The following is a 23095-nucleotide window of genomic DNA, read 5'->3' as shown; positions in this document are numbered from 1 at the left end:
CAAATCGTAGATTTTTATACGCGTTTTGGCCTTCTGTTCACAAAAAGCGCACTGAAAGTGGAGCTTTTGGAAACGTCCCTCCAGGATGAACCTCTGTTTGCAGTGTTGATGTGTAAACGAAGAAAACTGAGTTTTTGGCTTGTGATGACAGAGTGCACTATTATCTCCTTTGTTTGCTATGATGAAGGCAGGTAATGCCTTCACCCTGAAAGAGAAGGTGGATGAAAATATTAGGCAGGGTGTGATATGGACACTGCGCATCACCTGGTGGGGAAGGACGGGAACAGGACCCACCAGGTGATTGTACAGTTCACCAGTGGTTGGCACAGAGATGGCCTATGGAAGATAAGCAAGAAGTCACAGGTCTGCAATCATACAGGGATCTTTTTCACTGAGGATTAGAGCAAGGATGAAAAGGGAAAGACGTTGGCCACAGAGGCATATCTCAGCAGATGTTTTGGATTTAGAAATGGTCACCGCATTTATTTATTTTTTTAAAGAATGACAGATAAGTGGTCAGCAAGGGGGGTGTTTGTTTTCTTGATATAGGAGGAACACTCACTGTTTCTACTTCAAAGGGAACGTTAAAAAAGCTTCTAATCTACAGTTTCCTTGCCCTATTGTTGTTGTTTGCTAAGTTTTAAAAGAGCAGTTTATTATATTGCTCGTGTTATACAAAAGTTCATCTTTTATTTCATTAAACACAAGCGAGTTCAGAGACAATGTGTAGAGGAGAAGTAAATTTTTATTTTGCCAGTGCCCACAGCATTTTTTGTTTTTTTACAAGATTAATTTACATCCATTTGTGCAACACTGATGCACAAATGGATGTGGTACACCCTGATCATTCTGGGTGTACCCTATTTTTCAGTAGATGTCCTGGGAAGGCAGCTACTTTCAAAGCTGAGGACAGTCATTGACTTGCAGTTGTGTTAAATATTGAATGATCTTTTGTTATTTTGCTCAGTGCTTATTGATACAATATTTGTTGCTACTGAAAATGATGGATGTTATTTCTGAATATCAGGAAGTTTATCGTGTATCATAAAGTTTATCATGGAGTGTACTTTGACTGGTGGGGACATAAATCTGATGCCTGATGAATGGGTAGATGCTCTTCTAGATATAACACTAACCAGTATATTATCATTTTACTTGACTTTATTAGCTCCAAAACTCTGATAAATGTTTGGAGGGACATGAAATTGTCTAAACATAAACTATCTATAACATAATAAAAAAAAGTTAAGTACAATAGGAGTATTGTAGAATGTAGTATGTAATATATGGTTATTCCACAAGAGCCACCATTAGTTACAGACGGATGTAGATTATAGGTAAAACAAAAGAAAAGAAAATACAATTAAGATCTATTCTCAAGTCAATTTAGTTCCCATTATCCTCGAAGGGCATTCAAAGTATATGCCTGAGATTAAACCTTGTTTTGAGTATAGCATGTTCCTTTTTGATGGTGGAAGAAAAAACAAAAAGCAGGCTCCGACGTGTAGCTGCAGGCAGCCTTCTGATTGGGCAAGAACATGCCTTTAGAGTTAAGGTTACGCTATATCGCCGCCTGTTGGTTTGGCGTGCTCTTGTCAGCGTTTCGATTGTATTTTTGCATTTTTATATGGACAGAGATTTTTTTAAACTGTTCTTTTTAGAAAAAGGGAGGAAAACCCCATTAAAAATAGTGTACGTGTGGACTAGGCATAAGTAAAACTGATTAGGAACGTTACTGAAATGAAAGCATTCATTGCTTCGCAGGGCACCCCACCGACAGAAAGTGAAATAACTTGGAGAGAAGAGTTGTTTCCTCGGTTGAATCTCTCAACCAAAGAACGGTAGCTGTTCTATTACATCGCACGTAACGTTCGTGAAGTGGAAAATAGTAAGGTCGTGCTGGGTCGATTGTTTCCTGCAATTGCTGAACGATAGTATGACAGATGTTTAAATGTCGCTTAACGACAGCATAAAAGCTGCCTGTCAGATAGCTTTGCAGCGACCATATATTTTGCAAAACGACGCTAGCGTTCGTGTCAAAACAAAGTTCTAACCACGTAAAATATCTACTGCATTTACAGTAACAGTGAAAAGAACACTTAAGTGTGTCGTGTTAGTTAAACATTCAGAGAGCAAAGTAAGACACTCACCTGTTTGCCTCCAGTACTCGCCCCAGCGTTACCATGGAAACGCCGGCGCACAAACGCTGCCATCCGTACTCTTGATTGAAGTTCCGACTTTCACGTTCTGACGTCAAACGTATTTTCGCGGCAGACATTTTGTCACAGCCGGACATAAATGTTGAAGTTGACACTTTTTAATGGCTCTAAAATTGAATGGTGAGAGACCATTTTATTTTAACTTAAATCTAAAACAACGCCACTCGGCCATAAAGGGATGTATTACCATTCCACTTTTTGGCGTACGACCCACGTTTGACAGACCAGGATGTCTGTACAGCAAAATACTGCAGTCACTAAGGTGATGTATACAATGGCCAAAAAAGTCGTTTTGCCAACAAGCGGGTCTACACGGATTGCCTCACATACATCTGCAGGTGAAACAGTCGACAGAGCTGATCTACCCCAGTAGTCGTTTGGTGCGCAACCAGGTTTGTGTTAATCTTTATGTGGCTCAAGGATTTTCACCACCGTCTTATGTGTAACTTGATACCTTGCCCTTTTTTTTGTTTGTTTTTGTTTTGTCTAATTTCACTTATTCAGTTGTCTGTGGCAGTTTGGTTCCCTTTTATGAAACTTCTTTGTCAGGTTTACACAAAGATGAAATTGGGTTAAAATACACCCTTTCAGTATGTTAGACAGATTCATCTCCCATATGCCTATTTTCCAGTCCTTTTTCCTTGAGTCACAAAGATTTAGATGAACATTAAAATACATTGTAACAGCACAAATGGTCATTCACAACATAATGTTGTTTCACAACACTAACACTGGTATCAGATTATGTATCTAACCCAGTAATGATCAGTGGTTTGTTTGCAAGTCTCACATCATGCCCTGTACCTACATTTCATTGTTTCTCTTCTGAAATGTTCATCATACTTGTACCTCAGCACAAGTCACCTCAAAATATTTCAGCACCCTTCCTGTAAATGAGGCTGGTACTAGGTTCATCTTTCCTTTTGAAGGCCTTTGCAAAGCAGAAACAGACTGACAGAGGGTTACAAGATTTTTTATTGTCAAGGCAGTGACATCTCAGTATACAAAACACTTTACCAGACGTGAACTGACAGCTCAGCTGTGTCAACTACAAGTTGTTCCCCAGTGTCGCAAACAATGCAATAAATGTGATCCCTGAACCCGATTTAAATTCTTTAATTTGCACTCTTTAGCTTGTGCTACAAGAGGGTTACTTTCTTTGAAAACATCTTTCAGGAAGCAGAAGCTGAGACAATGTTTAGTCAACCTCCTCAATGGTTGGTCCAGAGGATCCACCACCAGGAGCTGCACCACCAGCTCCGGAGAAGCCACCAGGCATTCCCTCTGGCATCCCACCAGGCATGCCACCAGCACTCTGGTACAGCTTGGTGATGATGGGGTTGCACACCTTCTCCAGTTCCTTCTGTTGATGTTCATACTCATCCTTCTCAGCAGTCTGCAAAAGGACATTTAAATGTCAAAGAAATTCAAGCTGTTTAAAATGAAGTTTAAAAAAATAAATAAAAAATATTTACCTGGTTCTTGTCCAACCAACTGATGACCTCGTTGCACTTGTCCAAAATCTTTTGCTTGTCGTCATCACTGATCTTGCCAGCAAGCTTTTCATCCTCCACAGTTGACTTCATGTTGAAAGCATACGACTCCAGGCCATTCTTAGCAGAGACCTTGTCACGTTGGACATCGTCTTCAGCCTTGTACTTCTCAGCTTCCTGAACCATACGTTCAATGTCCTCCTTACTGAGACGACCTGTCACAACAAGATCAGCATTTAATTATCCATTGTTGAGATAACGCTGCAGCTGCACTTGAGTTAGCAGTTTAATCCTTTTTGAACCCTTGTCATTAGTGATCAGACGACCTGGGAGAAAAGTCAGACATTGTGGCACATTTGAGGCTGTGCTTAAATTCAACTCGAAACTCACCCTTGTCATTGGTGATGGTGATCTTGTTCTCCTTGCCAGTGCTCTTGTCGACAGCAGAGACATTCATGATGCCGTTGGCATCAATATCAAATGTCACCTCGATCTGGGGAACACCACGAGGAGCAGGAGGGATGCCTGTCAGCTCAAACTTGCCCAGCAGGTTGTTGTCTCTGGTCATGGCACGCTCACCCTCGTAAACCTGTTGGAAGTATACAGGGTTAACCAATTTAGCCACAATGTGTCTACAGTTGCCCCGACTTTATTTTGACAAGACATCCAATGAAGGTTAGGGCCACCTTGGGTCTTGAAACCACTGGTGCAAAACAAATGCCAAGAATAAATGTCATCACTGCAAAACTCAGACAGGTATAACATGACACTGCTTACCTGGATGAGCACACCAGGCTGGTTGTCAGAGTAGGTGGTGAAGGTCTGGGTTTGCTTGGTAGGAATGGTGGTGTTGCGTTTGATCAGGACAGTCATGACACCTCCTGCGGTCTCAATACCCAGGGACAGTGGGGTGACATCCAGAAGCAGCAAGTCCTGCACATTCTCAGACTTGTCACCAGACAGGATGGCTGCCTGGACAGCTGTAAATAAGGGTGACCGGTTAGATTTGGAAACCAAGAGATGGACATCTTTCATGTTAACCATCAACAAAAATCTTATTTAAAAATCATATCTAGATTTCCAGTTGGGTGGATAAGAAGCGAGACACTTACCAGCTCCATAGGCCACTGCTTCATCTGGATTGATGCTCTTGTTGAGCTCCTTTCCATTGAAGAAATCCTGGAGCAGCTTCTGGATCTTGGGGATACGGGTGGAACCGCCGACCAACACGATGTCATGAATCTGCCCTTTATCCATTTTGGCATCACGCAGAGATTTCTCCACAGGGTCCAAGGTGCCACGGAAGAGGTCAGCGTTCAGCTCCTCAAAGCGAGCCCTGGTGATTGAGGTGTAGAAGTCAACTCCTTCATACAGAGAGTCGATTTCAATGCTGGCCTGGGTGCTGGAAGACAGGGTGCGCTTTGCCCTCTCACAAGCGGTGCGCAGACGACGGACAGCTCTTTTGTTGTCACTGATGTCCTTCTTGTATTTGCGCTTGAACTCTGCGATGAAGTGGTTGACCATGCGGTTGTCGAAATCTTCCCCACCAAGATGAGTATCTCCAGCAGTTGACTTGACCTCAAAGATACCATCCTCAATGGTCAAGATGGAGACATCGAAGGTGCCTCCACCAAGATCAAAGATGAGAACGTTTCTTTCGGACCCAACCTGAAATTAGTTTTAGAATATTTCAAAGCTACTCATTTATGATCTATCACTGTTAAGTTATGTATAATGGACATCAAGTGTGGCTTAACTGTTCTTAATTTTATACCTTCTTGTCCAACCCATAAGCAATGGCAGCAGCTGTTGGCTCGTTGATGATACGCAGAACGTTGAGCCCGGAGATTGTGCCAGCATCCTTAGTTGCCTGACGCTGAGAGTCATTGAAGTAGGCAGGTACTGTAATTACAGCATTATTGACAGTCTGTAAGAGAAATAAGACAAAAATTAGTACAACCATATCAAAATGTGAATTCTTATCCAGAGCTATGCCAAATAACATACTTTTCCGAGGTAGGCTTCAGCAATCTCCTTCATCTTTGTCAGCACCATAGATGAGATTTCCTCTGGGTAGAAGGACTTTGTCTCACCCTTGTACTCAACCTGGACTTTGGGGCGGGTGTTGTCATTGATGACATTAAATGGCCAGTGCTTCATATCAGACTGCACAACTGTGTCATCGAACCTGCGGCCAATCAGTCGTTTGGCATCTGAGTGAGACAAAAAGACAGTTCATATAGATATTTTTTAAAATCAAAAAGAAACACGCTCTATTGTGGGCTATTATTAAGAAGATCATTAAGACATTCAAGATTTGAACAGAAAATTCTGGTGGCAGAAAAATCAATGTTAGGACGTGCTTCAATGTTTTCCAAATATTGTCTTGAATATACAAAACATGTTTAATTTTGAAATTATGGGTTTGTTTCTGCTTTTTTCCCTGCTCATCTGCTGTTTCTGCAGTAGCTACCTTTGCAATGTTCATTGATAATTTTAACATTACTGCTATAAGGTTCATATAACACATTGACTATTATCTCTGCATTTCATGATGTTCAACTGTTCAGTCGATGTTAGCATTTTTTATTGTATCGCTGTAATCAGTTAAGACTCATTTTAGTAATTAGCTTGTTTGTAAATTACCCTTGCTAAGTGTTTAGATAACTGGCTAGCCTAGCTAGCCTACCCTGTACTGCTATGCAAATGTTTCTTTGTGCTTCAATCCTGAAACTAAAGAATTATGCATGACTACAGTGCACCATTTGTACAACTTTTACTATTTCCATTCTGTAAGTTAAGAGCTTATATCCAATTGATAGGAGTTAAACCTTGAAAACGGTGTGTTCAGCAACAGAAATGACTGTGACTGACCTTTAAGGTAAGCAGGTAGGGTTGGGTTGCACTTTGAGGTGCTCAACTATTGTGACAACAAATTACTTGATAAACAAGTGTGACAAGACTGACAAGTCCACAATATCACTTGTTCAGTCCTGAACACTTACCAAAGACTGTGTTGGTGGGGTTCATGGCAACCTGATTCTTGGCTGCATCCCCAATCAGTCTCTCACTATCCGTGAAGGCCACATAGCTGGGTGTGGTCCTGTTGCCCTGGTCATTGGCAATGATTTCAACTTTGCCATGCTGGAACACACCAACACAGGAGTAGGTGGTCCCTAGATCGATGCCAACTGCTGGTCCCTTTGACATATTTCCTAAAAAAAAAAAACAGTTCATTTGTTAGCCGTGGATTCAGTGTGACTTCGGTCTGTAGTTTAAAGCTTGCACCAGGCAAAACATTCAGTCCATGACAGTGAGGCACAAATACCAGTTAGAACACGTTAGTTTCCACAAAAGCCAGACAAAGAAATGCTGAATAGCAGAACCAAGGAAATGATTACACAACTCAAATTGCATTCAGGGCACAAACAATTCTTCAATTTAATGTTTTTGTTTTACAAGCTGCTCTAGTCTTTGAGCAACTCAGTCACTTATGGACTACTGTCTTTTAACCAACAGTATTACCAATATAAAAAAAGGCTATATGAAGCTCGACAAATCGGCGTTTTAATGTGGGAATAAACCACGCTGCAAAAGAAAGTACTGTGAGAAAATGGCGCTAGTTCTGGTCCGACAATAAGACGTGAAGTCTACCAGAAAGCCAGAGTTAAAACCGGAAACTGCTAAAAACAACTTTCTATTCTAAATGATCGCAATAAAGCCATTAATACACTGCTAGCTTGATCACTAAAAAGCTCGGCCTACGTTCAAGACCAACGACTTAACTTATACACAGGGCAGTAAGGCCTTTGTTCTGAAAAGGGGTAACCGGAAGTCTGTTCATTCCCGCTGACTTGACACTAGTTGTTCGAGAACATTCTCGAACGTCTCAGACTCCCAACCCCCACCCTCCCAACGGAAGCGGGTGCTCGGGAGGACAGCCCGGTTAGACGCATGTGAATCTGGTCATCTGCGACATTATTAATACGTTAATGTTTGTATTCAACACTAGTGATTTAAAAACCTATAGTCAATTTCAGACATTGCCAAAATGCGACAGTAACTAAGCAATAAACTAAAGTTAACGGAACACACCATTGGAGCGACCCACAAGGGTTGTGGAAATTCTACAAAAATATATATATATTATTTACGATTTATCCACGGATAACTTACCGAATTGATGAACCGAGGATGACTTTGGGTGTTGGGTTGGAGTGGACTGCGGCAACGTTACCCTGTCTCTGCCGTTATGAGAAGGGAAAGGGGGACTGACCGTTAGCGGAACCTTATATATTACCGGCAAAGCAGCCAATCACACGTCGAGTCTTTGAGTCCATCCTTAACGGTCCACCAATGATACTTAGTATACGTAATGACGTTGTAATCAAGTCAGGCTATTATTTCATAATCACGATGGCCGACCGCATGCTCTGAATGGAAGCATTGTCCGGAAGTAGAAAATGTAGTTACGCTAACGATGCATATGTCCATTTGAAGTGTTAATGCGGATAATTCGACATTATTGAATGATTTTATACTATTATTCTTGCGAGATATTAAGTCTTAAGTACAGTTCAGACATTGTTAGCGGCTAACTGGGACTAGCTACGAGTGATTCTTGAAAATCGAAAGTAACACTGAACGTAAAATATTATAAATATTTTTGGTCATCCGTCGTTTAAAAGGAGTGTATACTGCAGTGTACGTAGATTATAATTGGTGTGTTTCAAACGACTAATGAAGTAGGGCCAGCCTACCAACAAGAGCCTGATCCCAGCCTTGTTTAAGTGACAGATGATCATGCATTTCATTTGGTTTCTGTTTCTGTGAAACTAGTGTTTGAAGCCCAGAGGCCTGCAGTGTTAGCATGGGACCATACACCTGGAGACTAACCTATATTCTACAGATTTCTGTGACTGACATTTTTACCAAAACAGTCCTTTGAGATGTCACATATCGCATGACTGCACTTTATAGAAAATGTCACAAAAATAGAGATAGTATCCAAAGGCATCATTCATAGGCCATTTCCCTTAAACATCACTCATCCATGTTCAAGTAAAGTATGCCATCATGTTCTAGCAAAATATAATTTATTAGTACATGTAAAGACAAAATATACACACTGTTATACATACAGTACATACAGTACAGTACCACAGTTCTGAGCATTGTGTTCTCTTCTGTGTAAACATACAGTCTTTTTGTCATGAGTGCCGTAAAGTCATCACTTTAACTGCTGCTGATGATACTGCTGACATTCTAAATGCTGCACAGATTGTTAGAGCTCGGTCTCCTTTATGTATATGTTTTTTCCTGGGGTTTTATGTTGAGAAGTCTGTTCTTTTTGTACACTCTCTGCTGCTGCCATTGCAGCTGTGTTTATCACTGAGGTTATCGCTGGTTGTTCTTCGACGACGTACTGGGTGAATGCTGTGTTGAAGAACCCTGTGCGAGAGAAAGCACATTACAATCAGTAATTCATCACAGAAACAGGTTCTTTACGTGCCAGCTCTGTTTCTGTGGAAAGACAAGACCCTTGAAACTGAATGTGATAAGTCAGCACAGATACAGTCAAAAGTCAATAAGCCATTTTTTCCCTTAGGTATCACAATGTGCTTGGCGTGGTGTGTCAGCTAATGGGATACTAGTCATCAATGGGCCATTAATAAGACAATGAGAATGTACAATACAAAAAATAGAGATACACCTCGATGTACACACAGAGAAGCAGCACAGGGCTGACAAGGAGTTAATGGATAGCATTAAATGTTTGGACATGAAACTACTGCAAATTTTGAAATTAACCCCTAATTTCTGATTGTTTGAGTTCAGCCGCCTACATACATCTGGCCACAAATGGCCTTTCCTGACTGACAAGTGGACAGCATGTGCTTTTTCCCCCAGGCTGCCAAAAATAAGCAAAAACACTCTCCATAAGAATCACATTCAATTTCAACCCAAAGCACAACATTTTTTGTAAATGATCCATGTTTTACTTCACAAAGCATGCCATGGGCACAGACACATACAATTCTTTGCAGCTGGATTACAGTCTCTGCTGGCACAAATGTGTTTTCTGTATTCTTTCCGGTCAGAAGCCTTAAAGGAGTGCTGAATCATCTGCCTACCTCTTCGCCTTTGTCCTTGGGAATTCCTCTCTTCCTGGCTTGACTTGGATTTACTGCTCTCCTCAGATGGATCAGAGTCTTCATTCTCTGTAACAATAAAAACTGTCATATGTTTTTTTAAAATACATTTCAAAAAAGAAAGTACTTTTGGCTTTATGATGCAACTACAAGTGCACAAGAAGAAAGTCTAATTACTATTCATTGCTGCAATCTACAGTTGTGGGAAGATATTTCTGGACACACATGAAGCAGAGGCCAGAGTACAACCAGCATGAACCCTTTGCTTCGTCAATTTATCACCCAGACTAAAGTTCAAAGTAACAGCAGCTTCAGGCTGATGTTGGTTTGATTCAATACCATGCAGAAAATGGGAAAATGGCCTGCTTACCTCTCTTCCAGAGGATGTGTGCTCTCCTCAGCTTGATGGCAAAAAAGATAACCACCACCAGAAGACCCAAGATCAGACATGTCACCAGGAAGACTAGTAAAGATGGACTTCCTTCATTTCCTGTCCACATATTCGAGTCATTAAAGCCCACTGGGAATTGACAGCATGTTGTTTGTTAGTCCAGCAAAACATTAATTACTTTTAAAGCCCACTACAAGTTCTACTATGTGCATAAGACAAGACACCAGATACCAGAGGACCTGAATTTTAATGTGAACCATGCAGACACTGTTAGTGTTAATGGTGTGGATGTACCTGTTCCGTTTCCCTCTGTATGGTTAAAAGATGTGATCTCCTCTGTTGTCTCAGACACAGATGTCCAGCCTTTAAGCAATAATGACAAAGGAAGATACGACAATTAACACAGGCTTTAATGAGACGCTGCAGCCTCAGTCAACCCTGTTTTCTAAATGGATTAAGTAAATTGTAGTCATTGAGTATTACCACTAGATGGCATCAAATAGCTAGTTCTCAAAGTAGCTTGCAAATAAGCCTTCACCTGCTGTGCTTGTTGCCCTGCTGATGGTATCATCCCTCCTCATGGTTGAGCCTGATGATACAGAGGTTCTTGATTTATCTAGAAAAAAAAACATTTTGTTCGACAGACCTTATTAGAAAAAAGATGACAGAAAAGGTATGCTTTCCAAAGAGGATTGTTTTTGTATTACATGAAGACGAACTGATGAATGTTATTTAAGAGGCTGGGAATTGTAAGGTTCTTAGTAATATTTAAGGTTTTCAAGGTGGGACACCGATTCTTTAGCAAAGCTCTGTACATCTCAGAAAAGTAATTCACCTACATCAAGTCTCACAGTTTCATCTCCAGAATTTATGAATACACTTCACATAACCGAGTTTCACACTTTACTCTGACACTTCCGTCACAGGAAACAGATCTTGTGGTATCACAGCTACAGTGGTGGTAAAGTGACTGATCTAAATGCATTGTAAATGATGAGATATCTGGAGTTTCCATCACAGGGGTTGATAGTTTGTGTAATATATTCCACATTTATGATACAAAGCAATAAATAAGAGGTGCAGCATAATGTCAAGCCATTTAAGCCTCATTTATCTCGTGTCATTATTTGTGGTGCAGAGTAACTTTCCTTTGTTATATCGTGTACATCTTAATTAATCCATGTAGATATTGTTATAAGCACTGTGTTGTATGATTATTGAGTCTTTGAGTTCAGCCATCATTTACAGTTTCAACTGATGTGACATTTATTCTGCCCTGTACCATTAACAGAACTTTTTCATTTGTGTCCCTTGTCTAATCTCTGCACATGTCATCTGATATGGATTATTTTGTCACTTAAAGCTCATGTGCTATGAAGCTCATATAGAAATCAATGCAGTTTCCCTCACCTCTGGTATTGATGTGTGAGCCTGTGGGCGTAACAGGGTGCAGAGGAAATCCAGTGTGTGCTGGTACTGTCTTTGGTTCATTGGAGGAAAACAGTTGAGTGGACAACACCGTTGATGACTTTATAGAGGTCTCTGATGAAGGTCTGTTCACATCTCTAGTTGCGAGGTAAACTGCAGTTCTCCTCGTGCTGAGCCAGCCGGTGGTTCTCAGGGCCTCTGTTGGCCCTCGAGGCTGAGCCGTGGGTAAAATGGTGGTGGTTGTTGTTGACTTTTTTGCTGTGACTGAAAGGAGGTTTACGTTATTAAGTGAAAATTCATGCTGACATTTGAACAATCTGCAAATCAGACATCTGGTTTTTTGTGTGTGTGTTTTTCAGGAAACCAGACTATTTACAACATACAGAAAGAGGAAATAACAGAGGCCTTTTCTGTTTTTTTTGGCGGGGGTGGCGGTCAAATTTCACAGTCTGGTGCTGCGGTGGACAGTGTAATGGAGCAAGTCATGAGGAAAAACCCTCCCAGTGCTTTCCCTGTTTTATGACGACACAGCCACACTTGATTCACTGTTCCTCAAATATCAGTATTTATGCAGAAGTATGTTAAAGTAAACAAGTTTAGGTTCTTAGAAAAGTCATTTTTACAAATTTTCTCAGCTGGCTGTTAGTGTCACTGAAATCCTAGCTGGGGTTTGAATGACTGAGAGACAGACTGAGACGATTATTTCCAGATTAACTTAATTGTACTCACGGTTTTTTCCAATTTTGACAAAGTCCATCAGAGGCTGTGAGTGCAGAGCTGGGTGGCGAACAAGGCATTTCACAGTGATTCTGTTCTCCACAGACTGAACATGTAGCATAGCCTTTGAGACATATTTTTTGTCTTCATGTAGGTATTGGGACTGAGCTGTGGAAAGGAACAGATGACATTTGTATCAGTTTCTAAGCAGGTGATGCAGCTTGCATGAGCAGTTAAAGAACAATTACACTGTGACATTGCTGAGAGCTTTGATCATCACATCTTATATTTTCCAACGAGAGTTTGAACTACTCATCTTCATCATTATAGCAGTATCAAAGGACTTTTAATTCCTCATGCGAATTGTTGTCAGGCCTTGAAACAACATTTACCAAACCAATGATCCACCAAATGTGGTTAATGATTTCTGTAACTGTGGGATGTAGTGTCATCAAGAGATGAGTCTACTCTGCGGTTGCTTAATCTAATTTTGATACACCTACAAACCAGATGACCAGTACGAAGAGCTGGGTGTTCAAAAACAGTGAAAGGTCTACAAGCATATCTACTAGTTTCCTATTTTTGCTATTCACATGTGCCATACTACAAAACTATTAAATAAAGATAAAATGAAGCAGAAATCAGAGTGTCGTTTAATCTCTATAAAACAACTGTGCCACCCACAGTGCCGCATGACAAAAATATCCCGTTGAAAAGAGAGCCGAGTGCAGACCAGCTTCTGTAAGAAGGAGCATTTTTACCCTGGAGGTTCAGTAAAGCAGCGTGCAAAACACAGCACCACAGACATGCAGCAAAAGATGGCAGGTGATGCGCCTTTGTGGTCTAATTCAGGTTATGTTAGTTTCCGTGCCTCTCTTTGGTTCACGTCTTGATTACAGTGTAACCTTTGCCATTTATTCTAAGTTCACAAATTTAGTTATTACCAACTTACCAAGAATTTCTGGGCCTTGATCCAATTTCCAGAAGATCTGGGGAGGATGGCGGTTCCCCTCAGCTGTGCATTCAATGTTAAACCTTCCTCCATGCTTTGTTCTTTTCATTTTGGGTTCACCTTTAAAATAATCAATACCAGAACAATTATTACAGTATGATGAAATGTTCATCCAACTAACAATAAAATGGTCGTGGTGAAGGTTATTCCTGTGGCAGGAAAGTTGCTAAATCATTGCCAGTGTCATGTCTTTGGGGCTTCAACAATAATCTAACCCGTGACCGAGTCGATTATACTCACCTAACACTGTCACCTCCACTCTCTTCTCTGATACGTGAGTGTCATACTGAGAGCATGTGTAGTTGCCTCCATCTTTGAAGGTGATATCAGAAATTCTGATGGTGAATTCTGTCGCAGACACTTTACTGATGCTGTAGCGTTTGTCCTTTACACCTGGAGACACTTCAACTGGGGAGTGAAGGAAAATAACAAGATGTTTAATATCTTCAATCAAAAGTCTGAGATATTCTTGCAATTCTGACCCAAATAGCACACAATTTGTGTTGCTGCTTGTACTTTAGTTCAGAGGTGCCAAAGTGGTGCCAAAGTTGGCCCGACATGTGGTCTGATTTGACTGCAAGATGTTTATAGAAAATGAAAAAACTTGAAAAAGGTTTGGGCATCCCTGCATTAGCTGATGTGATTGAAGCACAAGATATTTCATCTTCACCTCCACTGTGCTTGAAGAACATAATATATCCATCAGGATTCTTCCACTCCACGTTGGTCTGGTGAGCATTAGCGATTGGGCAGCTCAACTCGACTGTCTGACCTTTTTTCACGGTCACACGTTGACACACCGCAAATGAAACTGCAACCCAAAAAAAAAAAAAATAGGAACATTGACTTCTTTGAAAATTGACGATGAGAGCACAATGTTGTTTCCATGCCGCACAGTTTGACAATACATGTAACATTTCATAAAATGACACCAATTCCAGGCAGCTAGCCCACCACCCTTCACAAACAGATGAGCAACTGTCTTTGGTCTACTAAAAGTCAAGTCAAAAGCAGTTAAAGTACGTTTGCCTCCCTCGCACACAGAGGTGTCCGAAGTTGAACCTCTGTTTCTCACAGTGTGACTCATCTATTCCTGTTTGTACCACCGGCCTCGGACTGTGGGTGTGTGTGTGTGTGTGTGTTTGTACACGGAGGTGGAAAAAAAAATAACTTTCTTCACCCTAACGCAGGTACAAAAGAAGTAGCCCCCTGTAACACATATATTGCACTTCTGATGTGACAGGAAGTAATGTGGTCAGTCGTTTCACGGTGAAAGTGAAAGCAATGGAGGGTGTAAGAGAAAATACCAATAAGCTGTGGGCCATACATGGGGGCTTTGGGTGCTTTTTCTTTCCTATGGGGTACGAATGACAAGCTGTTTGGAAAACACAGATGTGGGGGCATACTGACACCAGTGGTGAGGATGGTGGGCTTGAGGAATCTTCAGGTCATCAAGAGTTTTCACACGCGTGGGTTGTGCATAAGGTATTGCAGCACTTTAACTGAACAGTGGAGTAAAAACCACAGAAGCGACATAAGCAAACAACACGCTGCTGAGAGTTTTCTTTGGGCTTCAAGTCATTTGACTTTTTGGGGTTTTAGTGGCCTAATGTACAGAGCATTTCACTCCACTGGAAAGGCTAAGTACAATTAAAAGATATATGTATCACACAACAGCAAACAGCCAGATATATGCAGTATATATTCAAATATAAACATGAATGCATACATACGCATACTGTACAAATAATTGTTAAAGAATTAAATGGGTAACATAATAATAGATAGACAGTGAACTGAAATCAAACATGGGGAAATTGGATGAGAATCCAAATAAGAATGTATTCCAGCATGTACTGATGACTAAATCTAAAGCTTTACGCACAAATGCAAATCCAGCGTCTCAAAAGGCATATGTTCACACAACAAGTCTTTTTTTAAGTTAAGAAAAATCCAACCATTTGATTTCTCAGACTGAGTTTGTAATTTTGCCCTAATTTTTCCCCAGTCAGCCATCGGGTTTGAAACATCACACATTGCCCTAGAAAGGTTTCAATTCCAGTAGGTACATGTGTTGTTTTCATTTTTTTTTTTCAGTTTATTGTCTCATAACAGCGCTGTCTTCTTTTCATTACGATGTAAAAAGTCAACAAGTAATGATAGTAAAGGACTCACCTTGTATGAGTAGCGTGAAGATGTACAGCTGCAGCTTCGGTTCCATTTCTGTCACTAACTACCGCTCTCTCTGACTCCGCTGCATTTCCTCATCTCTTCATATACTTGTACTCCACTGAGGGACCTTCCATGACATCACAGCTCTGTGGTTTCCAGTTCTGATTAAGGGATTCTCATGTGATACCAACTGTAAAAGCACAAGGTTAATAGTTCAGGATTCATACGTATTAGCTCTGTTTCTGTGACTTAATGTTGTGGTTGTCAGAGATGGGGACTCGAGTTAATTAAGGACGCTAGATCAACCACATCAAATTTTATCAGACACCTGATAACTCACCCGGATAAGTCACATTAGCGCATATGGACAGTAAGCAAACATGTTTAGCTCAGCATCAGCTATGTTCAACTTAGCTTGCTACCAGCTTTGTAACTCAATATTTGAATAGATGAGTGAATGTTAGTTTGCTTGTCACACTTATTTGCATGGAGCAGCGTTAACATGACGTTTATTGGGTAACGTTATTTATCTACGTTCCTACAATGCCTACAATGCCTTTGACTGGGTGGGGTGTAACATTGCCTATATTTTTGTTCTTATTATGGTCCGACTGAGCCTGCACAATAGGGGGCAAGATATATTGTAACTGTATGTTCATGCTGGAAGAATACAGTCTCCTTTAAAAGAAATCATTCATTGTGTGTTTTCTTCATATTGCATTGCAGTACCCTGTTTAAAGTGATCATATAACAAACAACTAATCAGCACTGATACTTTATGCTAATAGATAAAGGAGGGATAATAATAAAGTAGATGCTTTGAATTTCTTAGATATTGCTGTGCAGTATTCTTAGTAGACCGAATAGCAGCAGATGATAGAAGGCTCATTAAAACAAGAAGAGACATGAGAGATTTATTTTTTAGAGACTTGAGACTTGACTTGGACTCATGACCAAAGACTTGAGACTTGACTTGGACCTGCAAAAAAAAGACTTGTGAACATCTCTGGGTTGTACTAGCCAGCAATCATTTTATGTTATTTCATGAAAACATGAAACGCTTAATACTCAGCATCTTTTCATTAAAAATGTTCACAATAACAACAAATACAGGTATAGATTGTATTTCATAGTAACATGGAGAACAGACATCATCATTGTTATTAGTTACATTTGTGTTTTTTCTGCTGTCACAAGTCAACACGCTCTCTGTGAGACAACAGAGATAGAGTTTGAGAAACTCATGAAAGCTCAAGGTTCAGAGCGTTTTCAGGGTGCTTGGTTTTAAAAAAACAACAACATAACTCTTCAATGCATATCAGAGTGCCTAAAGGTCTCAATTAAATCAACTTCTCTTGAACTTCTGGTTGAGTGACTGTAATCTTCACGACCCAGCCACCATGTCGCTGAGGTAAAGTGCTTCGCCCAGGTCTATGGTTTCCTGTGGAGAGGTCTAGCCGACTGTACAAGTTTTACGCTACTTTTCAGCATACGCTGGTTTGTCATCAAATTTGGTGAACATTCATGGTGCCCAGAACACACCACCCAAACAAAATTTGCCTCAAACAAATCCTGATTTGTTATTTGAAAAATAAAAAATAAAATAACATGCTTCTGTTCTGTATCGACTCTGTAACCTTAACGGAGGGGAATATGCTTTTTGGACCCTCTTGAGTATTTACCTCAACACTGGAACAGATGGAGTTATTCATCAAAAACACAGATCATCAGTAACCTATATACTTCACTCATGTGGTCCTAGATTTTTTTCCAGTCTTTCATATTTGATGCTATCATTACCTCTCTCTGATCTCCCTGTACAAGTGTTACATTAAAGTTGTGCTTTTGGATTAGCAAAATAACATAGAATTAAATCTCAAAAACTACTAAATTAATTTTCTGAACCAATCATTCTTTAACCAATGTAGCTGTTCAATTTTAGGCTAAATACACTTCTGATAGAAGGTTCCTTTTAAACAAGTCTCTCTGTCAATTAAAATGTAGCTTCTTATCATTACTGTAAATCAGGTAATATTGTTGCAGTGGTATGGTGTATGTTTGCAATGGATGCATAGGACTGTAACATGTTATGTAATGATGCTAATGCAGCAGCACCTGCAGTCGCAGTCTGACTTATGAAGGAGTCAGGTTACAGTCTGGTCAAACAATGATAGTTATTTGCTCTCTGCAAGACTTGCTTGTACCTCTCACAATAACCCCACCTACAGTACACACTGAGGAAAGCCCTGGAACTTTCTCCAGCTATTTCAGTCTCTAATCTCTTTTTATTCTAAGAGGTTTTTTTTTTCTTTACAGCTGTCCAGGATTTAGCCAATCAGAGGACGACGGCTCAAGGGGAACATGAAGACTGATCCAGAATGTGCTGGAAGCTCACTGCTGCTCTGCAAGCTGATTGGCTCACGGACCATTGGGATGCCTGTATAGAAGCAGTGAGACGAGCATCCTCTGCCTGCATTCATCTAGTGAAGGAGAGAGTCGGACTGCAAATCCACAGCATCATCCAGGTAGGATGAGAATATCTCTCAGTGGGATTATGCATAGTTGTTCCCAGTTAGCCCTTACATGTGTAGCCATGCTTACTGCTAAAGAACACTGACAGCATGTTTTATGTAGTGTCAGGTGCCTGTGGTCCTAAATGGTGTGTTTATAGTGGCATGATTAATGTTTTCTTCCTTTCTAACCCAATAATATTCCTATAATATTCATTAAGAGGCATATAGCATGATTATGTGTATGAAGGTTTCATTTGCAAAAACAGACATTTCCATATTTATTTTCATAAGTCATGTTTTTCTCTTGAGCACTCAAAAGAACATCAATGAAACTGGTGTTGTTCTATTCATTTAAAAACAAGACTATCATCTGTTTTTGCAAATGAACTCTTCAAGTTTTTAATTCTATATTTGCCTACTTTCATTTGCCTTATTAATTCCTGTCATCATTTTTATCATAAAAACCATAAAGTTGATCGTTTGTATTTCAGGCATTAAAAAACTGCATTACCCATTACTGAAATGACATTTCTTTGGACACTTGGCTGGGTGTCAGTCTCACCAATCCACACAACTAAGAGCATAGATGTCAGACTGACAAGATACTGCAGCAAGGCAACTTTATCCTGCAGTCACAGGCAGTGTGGGCAGTATGAGGGTCTGTCTGTCCCAAACTGTCCAGGGTTCAGCTGCTTGAATGCTGCAGAATGTACTCTGCTGTTGGGGCACGCACATTCCTGCCCTGCATAAAAATACACGTAATCGCTCTTGACTCAAACCAGTACAGAATGCCTACAGAATGTGCAGGGATTCCTGATTGATCTATTTGACTGTAATAAATGGCCTTTTTACTCAGATGGCCAGACCCATTCTCCACACAGCCTCAGTTTGGACTATATTGTGTTTCTACAGTCTAAGATGGCTGCCTTCAACTGACATCTGATCCTTGGCAGACACCACGCTATTCTATTACATTGCACCATAGTACTAAGGTGATATAGGCCATCACAGTTAGGGTTGAAGAAGAAACAGACAAATGTTATACTCACTGAGTGTGTGGGAGGGGGTAGGTTGTATATCTTTAATCATATACCACACTTGGAAGATATGACTAAACCTAAAACTACATGATTAACATATGAACACCTTACCACCTAGATCATTGAGAGTCATTGCCCCCTGCTGGAATAACATCCACTATGAATTGTTTTACTTTTTCAGAGCAGTCATGTCAAAAGGGGTAGCAGTTGGCATCGATCTTGGGACCACCTACTCCTGTGTTGGTGTGTTCCAGCATGGCAAAGTTGAAATCATTGCCAATGACCAGGGCAACAGGACCACACCCAGCTATGTGGCCTTCACGGATAGTGAGAGACTGATTGGGGATGCAGCCAAGAATCAGGTTGCCATGAACCCCACCAACACAGTCTTTGGTAAGATTACAACAGTATGAAGTAGTGTCCTAATGGTCTTGTACTGTGACTGCCAGATCACCGGGTGAATAAATAATCATTGTCTTGTCCTTAACTGTCATGACAATGACCATATGATGTGAAAAAATAAATTAACCTAAAGTATCTGAACAAACAAATATTTCTTTCAAATTTTCTGGGGATTGCAGATGCTAAACGTCTGATTGGTAGGCGATTTGAGGACCCAGTAGTTCAGTCCGACATGAAGCACTGGCCATTCAATATAATTAGTGATAGCGGACGCCCCAAAGTGGAGGTTGAATACAAAGGTGAAACCAAAACCTTCTACCCAGAAGAGATCTCCTCCATGGTGCTGACGAAGATGAAAGAGATTGCTGAAGCCTACCTTGGGAAGGTAAATTTACAAAATAATAACATGTTGGGTCACTATCAACAGTGCTACCACAGTATACTTCAAACTCCTCTTTTCATTTTTTTCAGTCCGTGTCAAATGCTGTTATCACAGTGCCTGCATACTTTAATGACTCTCAACGTCAAGCCACCAAGGATGCTGGAACTATCTCCGGTCTAAATGTGTTGAGAATAATTAATGAGCCCACTGCTGCAGCTATTGCTTATGGCTTAGACAAGAAGGTGAGATTTAGGTCACAGTAGATGTACCATGATATATCTCGTCCCACACGTGCACAACTTTGCTCAAACTACTCTTATATTTCAGGTTGGGTCTGAAAGGAACGTTCTCATCTTTGATCTTGGTGGAGGCACCTTCGATGTCTCCATCTTGACCATTGAGGATGGTATCTTTGAGGTTAAGTCAACTGCTGGAGATACTCATCTTGGTGGGGAAGATTTCGACAACCGCATGGTCAACCACTTCATCGCGGAGTTCAAACGCAAATACAAGAAGGACATCAGTGACAACAAAAGAGCTGTCCGTCGTCTGCGCACCGCTTGTGAGAGGGCAAAGCGCACCCTGTCTTCCAGCACCCAGGCCAGCATTGAAATTGACTCTCTGTATGAAGGAGTTGATTTCTATACCTCAATCACCCGGGCTCGCTTTGAGGAGCTGAACGCTGACCTCTTCCGTGGCACCTTGGACCCCGTGGAGAAATCTCTGCGTGATGCCAAAATGGACAAGTCTCAGATTCATGACATCGTGTTGGTCGGCGGCTCCACCCGTATCCCTAAGATCCAGAAGCTGCTCCAGGATTTCTTCAATGGAAAGGAGCTCAACAAGAGCATCAATCCAGATGAAGCAGTGGCCTATGGAGCTGGTAAGTGTCTCGCTTCTTATCCACCCAACTGGAAATCTAGATATGATTTTTAAATAAGATTTTTGTTGATGGTTAACATGAAAGATGTCCATCTCTTGGTTTCCAAATCTAACCGGTCACCCTTATTTACAGCTGTCCAGGCAGCCATCCTGTCTGGTGACAAGTCTGAGAATGTGCAGGACTTGCTGCTTCTGGATGTCACCCCACTGTCCCTGGGTATTGAGACCGCAGGAGGTGTCATGACTGTACTGATCAAACGCAACACCACCATTCCTACCAAGCAAACCCAGACCTTCACCACCTACTCTGACAACCAGCCTGGTGTGCTCATCCAGGTGCAGACCCTAATAGATGAGATTCAGTTGTTTGTGCAATTCATATTTCCAGCAGATGTTAGATCACCTGACATCTTACATCATTTCTGGAAGTGACAGTGCATACTGTGTAACCAACAGGTTTACGAGGGTGAGCGTGCCATGACAAAGGACAACAATCTGCTGGGCAAGTTTGAGCTGACAGGCATCCCTCCTGCTCCTCGTGGTGTTCCCCAGATCGAGGTGACATTTGATATTGACGCAAATGGCATTCTTAATGTCTCTGCTGTTGACAAGAGCACTGGCAAGGAGAACAAGATCACCATCACCAATGACAAGGGTGAGTTTTGACTTGAATATAAGCACAGCCTCAAATGTACTGTGCCACAATGTCTGACTTTGCTCCCAGCAGGGGCGGGGCTTGCAGACAGGCAAGCCAGGCAGTTGCTTGGAGCCCCTGGCCACTAGGGGGGGCCCAGCCACTTATTTACAACAACGATTATTGATAGGCCTGGGCTTTCAGGGACCTCTGTTGGTCCCTGGACCTCACTTTCAGAACCACTAATGTATTTTTTCAGTATTCATCTCAAATGTCCCAGAAATTGTGCATTTATATGTGCAAAAAACACATTTTTTTGGCATGCACGGGTGAGGTGGGGGCCCAAGGGATATCTTGCTTGGAGCCCCAAGACACCCTAGCATCGCCACTGGCTTCCAGGTCATCTGATCACTAATGACAAGGATACAAAAAGGATTAAACTGCTAACTCAAGTGCAGCCGCAGTGTTATCTCAACAACGGATAATTAAACGCTGATCTTGTTGTGACAGGTCGTCTCAGTAAGGAGGACATTGAGCGTATGGTTCAGGAAGCTGAGAAGTACAAAGCTGAAGACGATGTCCAACGTGACAAGGTCTCTGCTAAGAATGGCCTGGAGTCGTATGCTTTCAACATGAAGTCAACTGTGGAGGATGAAAAGCTTGCTGGCAAGATCAGTGATGACGACAAGCAAAAGATTTTGGACAAGTGCAACGAGGTCATCAGTTGGTTGGACAAGAACCAGGTCAGAATTGGGGCTGACTTATTACAGCAACATAAGTTTATGAATATGGACAACAAGAATGTATTGTTTTTCCTTCCCCTTTCCTGTGACTCCCCTACCTTATTAGCATGTGTGTTCTTGTCTACTCATTGAATTTAGAGGAAATAAATTATTGATAGGGTGGAGGTCAATGCATATCAAAAGATATATCTGCTTTAAAGATGAGGTCATTGTCGTACAAGCTCAATAAATATGATAATTCTTAAATTTAGTTCATGGGTTGATACCAGAGTTAGAATGATTTCTTGTAACTTGTATGATTTCTTGTACGTTCTGCTTACTAGGAAGTAAGCAGAACGGATTGCATTGTAATTCCAAACTTTAATAGGTCTAGGATTTAGCAGGTTTCCACATCTGCTAAACCATATAGATACTTAATTCATGTCATCAAAGAATGATGATTTCATGTGTAGCCCCTATTGTTTTGTGGATTTGCATTTCCCTCATCTGTGTTACTGATCTGATTTCTTTGTACTAGACTGCAGAGAAAGATGAATATGAACACCAGCAACAGGAACTGGAGAAGGTGTGTAACCCCATCATCACCAATCTGTACCAGAGTGCTGGTGGCATGCCTGGTGGGATGCCCAGTGGAATGCCAGGCGGATTCCCCGGAGCTGGTGGTGCTCCAACTGGTGGAGGATCCTCCGGACCAACCATCGAGGAAGTTGATTAATCACAGTGTCTGGCTCGTTCATATCCCCGAACACTAAACAAGCATGGACATTCCCAGAGACCTAATACATAAAGTCAGACTCATGATGATAAGTGATGTTTGCTATGTGAACATGTGATGATTGTGAAGAAAACACTGTCTGTTAATACTGTCATGTTTAAGCCCAGAACAATAAACTATGACTGAAGCACGTGCCTTGA

At 41.1% G+C, this 23095-nt stretch overlaps 4 protein-coding genes across 6 annotated transcripts in view; 1 reads left to right on the top strand and 3 right to left on the bottom strand.

Moving 5' to 3' along the window:
- jhy (junctional cadherin complex regulator) overlaps positions 1 to 2307 on the bottom strand; it is a 22387-nt gene extending 20080 nt beyond the window's left edge. Inside the window, exon 1 of the mRNA XM_076750468.1 lies at positions 2151 to 2307. The gene's annotated coding sequence lies outside the window, so the exon portion shown is untranslated. The remainder of the gene's footprint in view (positions 1 to 2150) is intronic.
- LOC143332719 (heat shock cognate 71 kDa protein) lies at positions 2236 to 23095 on the top strand. 2 transcript variants are annotated; one of them, XM_076750470.1, is made up of 10 exons: positions 2236 to 2611; positions 17901 to 18109; positions 19319 to 19530; positions 19719 to 19924; positions 20011 to 20163; positions 20249 to 20804; positions 20937 to 21139; positions 21260 to 21458; positions 21948 to 22180; positions 22698 to 23095. In XM_076750470.1, exons 3-10 carry the CDS (start codon positions 19326 to 19328, stop codon positions 22893 to 22895), a joined length of 1953 nt encoding a protein of 650 aa, XP_076606585.1. In that variant the 5' UTR covers positions 2236 to 2611; positions 17901 to 18109; positions 19319 to 19325; the 3' UTR covers positions 22896 to 23095. The 2 variants fall into 2 exon arrangements, with proteins under 2 accessions (XP_076606585.1, XP_076606586.1); XM_076750471.1 differs by lacking the exon at positions 2236 to 2611 and having other exon boundaries at positions 18026 to 18109; positions 19324 to 19530.
- LOC143332718 (heat shock cognate 70 kDa protein) lies at positions 3177 to 7993 on the bottom strand. Its single transcript, XM_076750469.1, has 9 exons — positions 7889 to 7993; positions 6718 to 6927; positions 5720 to 5925; positions 5487 to 5639; positions 4825 to 5380; positions 4490 to 4692; positions 4103 to 4301; positions 3695 to 3927; positions 3177 to 3615 (listed from the first exon to the last, which is right to left on the bottom strand). Exons 2-9 carry the CDS (start codon positions 6920 to 6922, stop codon positions 3418 to 3420), a joined length of 1953 nt encoding a protein of 650 aa, XP_076606584.1. The 5' UTR covers positions 6923 to 6927; positions 7889 to 7993; the 3' UTR covers positions 3177 to 3417.
- crtam (cytotoxic and regulatory T cell molecule) lies at positions 8792 to 15645 on the bottom strand. 2 transcript variants are annotated; one of them, XM_076750884.1, is made up of 11 exons: positions 15588 to 15645; positions 14083 to 14223; positions 13653 to 13820; positions 13353 to 13472; positions 12413 to 12568; positions 11666 to 11947; positions 10794 to 10871; positions 10550 to 10618; positions 10235 to 10384; positions 9847 to 9948; positions 8792 to 9163 (listed from the first exon to the last, which is right to left on the bottom strand). In XM_076750884.1, the coding sequence occupies exons 1-11, from the start codon at positions 15631 to 15633 to the stop codon at positions 8997 to 8999; spliced, it is 1479 nt and encodes a 492-aa protein (XP_076606999.1). In that variant the 5' UTR covers positions 15634 to 15645; the 3' UTR covers positions 8792 to 8996. The 2 variants fall into 2 exon arrangements, with proteins under 2 accessions (XP_076606999.1, XP_076607000.1); XM_076750885.1 differs by having other exon boundaries at positions 9847 to 9933.

Source organism: Chaetodon auriga, chromosome 15 (genome assembly GCF_051107435.1).
Source record: "Chaetodon auriga isolate fChaAug3 chromosome 15, fChaAug3.hap1, whole genome shotgun sequence".
NCBI lineage: Eukaryota > Metazoa > Chordata > Actinopteri > Chaetodontiformes > Chaetodontidae > Chaetodon > Chaetodon auriga.
This window is presented reverse-complemented; position numbering and strand designations above follow the sequence as displayed.

Bases quoted from the DNA above. Each gene is read 5' to 3' on its own strand.
- LOC143332718 (XM_076750469.1), bottom strand. From the start codon at position 6,922: ATGTCAAAGGGACCAGCAGTTGGCATCGATCTAGGGACCACCTACTCC. The intron at 4,693-4,824 runs GTAAGTGTCTCG...CCTTATTTACAG, and splicing joins AGCAGTGGCCTATGGAGCTG to CTGTCCAGGCAGCCATCCTG. The intron at 3,928-4,102 runs GTGAGTTTCGAG...TTGTTGTGACAG, and splicing joins CACCATCACCAATGACAAGG to GTCGTCTCAGTAAGGAGGAC.
- LOC143332719 (XM_076750470.1), top strand. From the start codon at position 19,326: ATGTCAAAAGGGGTAGCAGTTGGCATCGATCTTGGGACCACCTACTCC. The intron at 20,805-20,936 runs GTAAGTGTCTCG...CCTTATTTACAG, and splicing joins AGCAGTGGCCTATGGAGCTG to CTGTCCAGGCAGCCATCCTG. The intron at 21,140-21,259 runs GTGCAGACCCTA...TGTAACCAACAG, and splicing joins AGCCTGGTGTGCTCATCCAG to GTTTACGAGGGTGAGCGTGC.
- crtam (XM_076750884.1), bottom strand. From the start codon at position 15,633: ATGGAACCGAAGCTGCAGCTGTACATCTTCACGCTACTCATACAAG. The intron at 11,948-12,412 runs GTGAGTACAATT...ACCTCCTTTCAG, and splicing joins TGTCAAAATTGGAAAAAACC to TCACAGCAAAAAAGTCAACA. The intron at 10,385-10,549 runs GTACATCCACAC...GTCAATTCCCAG, and splicing joins TACAGAGGGAAACGGAACAG to TGGGCTTTAATGACTCGAAT.